The 5,286-nt window shown below is 39.4% G+C and overlaps 1 protein-coding gene across 1 annotated transcript; it reads left to right on the top strand.

The window, feature by feature from the left end:
* Positions 1-264: 264 nt before the first annotated feature.
* On the top strand, positions 265-1,420 carry LOC148032879 (uncharacterized). The gene is made up of 2 exons (XM_087684193.1): positions 265-356; positions 491-1,420. Exons 1-2 carry the CDS (start codon positions 343-345, stop codon positions 1,191-1,193), a joined length of 717 nt encoding a protein of 238 aa, XP_087540319.1. The 5' UTR covers positions 265-342; the 3' UTR covers positions 1,194-1,420.
* Positions 1,421-5,286: the final 3,866 nt, after the last annotated feature.

Below are 5,286 nucleotides of genomic sequence, written 5' to 3'. Positions count from 1 at the left end.
ACAGCAATTTCAATCACATGCTCAGCAAGGCTCGCATCAGGACAAGCAGCACGGCCGCAGCACGGCATGTATCGATGTGAGCCGTGTTGAGCATGTGATTGAAAAGGTCACCAATTTCAACCACATGCTCGGCAAGGCTCACATCGGTACATGCCGTGCTGCTAGTCCGTCCATGCATGTGATGCCTATCTCTTGACGACATGATCCCCCCCCCCCTCCCCCCTCTCTCTCTCTCTCTCTCTCTCTCTCTGTGTCTACCTTTAAAACGACAGCGCATCAGCCTCGCAACTCGCTGAATCCACCAATCCATAGCTCCGGCACGTCTTCGTAATTTTACGAGCCATGGCTTCTTCTAGGTATCGTACAGTGCGTGCGTTTTTGTGTGGGAGAGAGGCGTATAAGATATGCTAAACATTGATCCGCTTAGTCTCTTCTTTTTTCAGGCTTTCTTCCCCTGATCCCTTTTTCTTTGGTTGTGATATTCAAGCAGCAACTGCAAGACGAAGGCGATGATCATGCTCATGGTGGCGATGCTGCAGCTTTCCATGCTAGCAACCACCACCGCGGGATCGCCTGAAGCAGCACTCCAACGGTTTCCATGCCCGGAACTCCCCTTGGTCTACCCCTACTGGAGCATGTGCTTCTCGCCCGCTTTGTATTATTACGGCGAGGAGCTGTACGAGTTCATGTCCGTGGGCTCCGAGGGAGCCGGCAGCTATTTGGCTCCCGAGTGGGATGAGAGCAACTCCACCTACTATGTGCGCTTGTCCGACGAAGGTGCAAAGTATAGGTTCACCCACATTACCCGTGAACTCCGGCAGTTCGTATCGCAGGAGGACGATGTGCTGATCGAGAATGCGGACACTGGTAGGGCTCTGGCCTGGAGACAAGAAGGAGAAGGCGAGTACTTCCTCGTGGAAACAGATCCGGGGCTCGGGGCCACATTCCAGTTTTCTCAGCGCCGGGATGTGGCTCTGCCCTGCCCTCGCATTGCGGGTGCAGTCTGCCAAGCCTACGACATCCTCGTCTACCTGAAGTCCACTGGCTTGGCCGCCTACTCGGAGGAAGGGGCCATCTACTTCAAGCTGTCTAGCGAGGATCATCTCCCCTTCGTTCTCCGACGCAGCAACAGCACGTCCCCCATTCAATCGCAGCGCCGCCAGCAGGCGGGTATCAAGTCCGTGGTGGCGTAGCTGGTTGCTGCTGCATGCTGTTACGACTCTTACTAGTTCTGTTAGTAAGAGTAGTACTTCTTGTTAGTACTTCCTTCCTTCCCGCAGCTTCCCCCTCGACGTGCTTGGCAGCTATGTCACCCCATGACGTGCTTGGCAGCTTCTTGAGTGCGGCTTATCCACCATGCATCGCACATGAATCCCATCAATAAATAAATATAAGTAACTAAAAGTTGGATTTGCATAGATACCTTCATGTTGCTGCTTGCGTTTTCGAGCTCGCATCGCGCATGGATGCGTCTCTTAATTAATTATTCACGAAACCAATCACATTCAAACCTTCCTTCGAGAATTATTGCACTATTCTATTCCTTGCACTATAATTGGCATATGTGAGCGCCGAATTCCCCTTACCCACCATTGATCGATACTTTGACTAGATCATGTCATGACTCTTTACACTTGCTCCATGAGGGAGGACACCATAATAGAATGGAAGCAAAGATGCGAAAGGCAAACACACTTAAGCGGGGGTGTTAAAATTCACGGTCATACTACAAGGGATTAGGCTTATAGACGGCCTCACAAACATTGAACTAAAGCAAAAAGCTATTGGCAATCTAACATTGTGCATATTCTCATGTCAAGAAACTTCGTCCCTTTATGTGTATATATAGAAAAGAACAAGTGCCACTTTAATCACGTTTTTAAACAAACAACCTTTTGTAATTTGCACGACCTTTAAACATCAATATATACACGCTTCTGTTGCAATTTTCACTTGCATTGTCAAGTAGGTAAATGTGCTTTGTCATGGGGAAAAACATAGGGAGCTATTGAATGTAGAACTCTTCTTGGAGCCATAATTGTGCAACCAACAACTTTTCTTTTTTCTTTGGCCCTTGTGTGCTTTGTTGGACATTGTTTATACGAATAGAATGGGAATCATGTGAGAAATTACATCCAAAAATATAACTTGATATAGCAAAATGTTAAAGGAAAATAGTTTTTAAAATGAAAATAATTGTTGTTTGCATTACAACTCAAAATGAGTTTGCATAGACCTTTAGAAGCCAAAGTTTAGCTTGCATACAAAAATAAAAGAATTCTAAGCTACCAAATCTTGGATTTGATTGTAAAGTAGAAGTTCTAATTAAATCTTGATAGGAGGCGTCCGCATCCCTATCGTGTATACCTAAATGGTACACGTGCGACTTGCACCTCGAGAAGTGTAAGCTATGAGAAGGATTCGGATCTCCTTGTGATGATGCATGCATGATACATGCTATAAGAACATTCTTTCGCTCCTTATTGTGTTTCTCTATCTTTTCTTTCAAGATATTGCTTAGACTTTAAGTAATATGGCATTGGCCACAATGTACGCAATTAGAATGTTCTCCATCTGCAAAAGACCTAGAAATAATACAACAAGACCTAAGAAATAAAAAATTAACAAGGTCATTTGCAAAAAAAAAATAGATGATAGAAAAAAGACCATTGTTCACACTCACTAACATGCTCTATTTGTAAAAAATCATTTGCAAAGATGCACAAAGACCTTTCAAAGAACCCTACACAAAATAAATTTAGAAAAAACTACATTACTACAGGAAGGCCAAAAATCGTACATGTTTACCTCAAGGGATTCATTGTATCCATATCCTCTATATCATGTGTGTTTAAGACCTATTTATGAATACCTATATCTATGAAATTTTCCTAAATAAAACACAACCATTTTCTATTCAATTTATAAGTAACCCCTTTATATGGGATCTTTCTTTGTGTTAAAAAAAATGTAAAAATGGTATTCACTATTATAAAGCATGTTTATAAATGCTATTGATAGAAGGGTCAATTGTCCATAAGCTTAGAGAGGACCCAGATCTCAAGCACACAAATATAGAGATGCTACATGAATTCTTAGGCGATATTCCCTCAATACTCAATCATATGCATGTTGGATTAATGTCATGCATGGTAATTGCATATTTGCTAGATAACTTACATAATTGTGCTCTACCCAAGAAGATATCATGCTAAACTTTCGAGTTTGGGGAGAATAATCTAAGAGTAGGCATCATTGATTAGGGTTTCATATAGAAGAAAACTGGAATTTAAATGGTTATCTTGTCAAGTTTTCTAGAATTTGAATGCTTTTGAAAGCTTACAATTGTTTTGATTTAGTTTTAGTTCAAAGTTATGCTTGACATTATTTTAGTTTGTGTTTGAATTGGATAATATGAAGTTAGCTTTTTTGCTTAAACATTGCCTCCATGTTTATGAGTTTTGATTGTAAGCTATGAAAAATAAATAAATGTGAGAAAAGTAAAATTTAGAAATCACATATAGCTACTTGTAATTTGGTGTTCTTCGCATTTAGGCACTATAACAGAAACGAGGCATAGACGCGCATGTTAGACACGCAAAGCCCGGTGCGTCTATCATTGCGTCTATATGTACGTGTAAAAGTGCATGTAAATAGACATGAATTTTGCATCTATATATCCGCGCAAATAGATGCCACTATAGACGCACCAACAGACGTGCAATTATTTAACCACCTAAAATTGGAATTAATATAATTAAAAAACTAAAGTTAATAATTATTTAACCACCTGAAATTGATTCTTGAGCATGCACGTGTGCGAATGATAAAAACCATAGAATTAAGAATACACATTGAATCATTGAATTATAAAAATAGAGTTAATAATTACTTTTTCATTACTCTCTAATGAATGGCAGTTCCTCTAGTTGTGACAAGCCTGATATAAGTAATTAGTGGCAAGCGACAGAAACCTTATTATTAGTAGCAAGCATTGCAATATGTATCTCGTAATTTCTCTACTTGAAGATGATAAAAAATACTTTTTTTTAATTATGGAAAATTCAATTTAGCTTTAAACTTGACTTTTGATTCTTGAGTATGCACGTGTGCGCATGATAAAAACCATAGAATTAAGAATACACATTGAATCATTAAGCAAATTAAGTATGTTACAGTGAATGATCCATCTCATCTTCAATGAGATCAGCCCTTGCTAAACTATCTACTTCTAGGTCTATGTTACCAAGAGGTAATGAAACAAATAAGTCTATCCCACTATCAGATGTGTTGCTATATTGCTCAATAACTTCATCAATATCATCGACAATCACATTATTGTCTTCTTCTGCGTTTCCGTGAACATCCTCGCGAGGTTCATCTTGTACTATATCATGCATATAATCCATTATGGTGTGATCATGCACATCATCATTAATTGTTGGATTGTCATCTGCTATCTCCATGTCGGTAATATTACCATATATTGGTTTTGAACGATTAGATATAGGGATGACATACCACCATTGGTTATTGTTTACCATTGGATTATACACAACTTGTATTTGAAAAACAAAAGCAAGAAACTTAAATACTTATTATATTGTGTATATGTATCACATGTATATATATTAAAAAATTAGCCTTTGCATATATACATGCTCGCAAAGTTGAGATAGTACTAATGTGTCATTCTTGTTTTGGTGAAATTTTGTAGAGTCAATGATTACAAAACCACTTGGATGATGTCTGATTGTGCAATGCTCACCATTTGTTATCACTTCTTTAAACCACTTCACATCTAGTACATATATAAAGAATCGTCTGAAGTCAAGCTTCAGAATATCTTGGATCAAGCCACAATAACCTTCCATGGTACCATTGGCATCCTCAAAGTGAGTAAGGACACCACAATCTTGGGTATTTCTCTTTTCATCTATACGTTGAGTTCGAAGAGAGAGAGAGAGAGAGAGAGAGAGAGAGAGAGAGAGAGAGAGAGAAGAATAAGGAAAGGAGAATATGAGGAGGAGAAAATAGATAAATGAGAAAAAAAGGGGAGGAGAAGAAAATACAGGAGATAAGAACAAGAAAGAGGATAAGAGAAACATGATACAAGAAGCAAGAGGGGAGTAAAAGAGGCAGCAAGAAGAGAAGGGATAGAGGCCACATAAGGAGTAAAGCTAGCTAGAAGAGTCCATCATCACATTGACAACCACCGCGAAGGGAGTACTACTTCCAACTTGAAAACTTTGTATGCCCTCTCATCTATAACATCCACTAATGGCT

The sequence above is a fragment of the Lygodium microphyllum genome, chromosome 8 (genome assembly GCF_053477565.2).
Source record: "Lygodium microphyllum isolate KBCC chromosome 8, Lygodium_microphyllum_v1.1.10, whole genome shotgun sequence".
Classification (NCBI taxonomy): Eukaryota; Viridiplantae; Streptophyta; class Polypodiopsida; order Schizaeales; family Lygodiaceae; genus Lygodium; species Lygodium microphyllum.
Note: the sequence above shows the minus strand (reverse complement) of the source record. Positions and strands in the feature narration are given on the sequence as shown.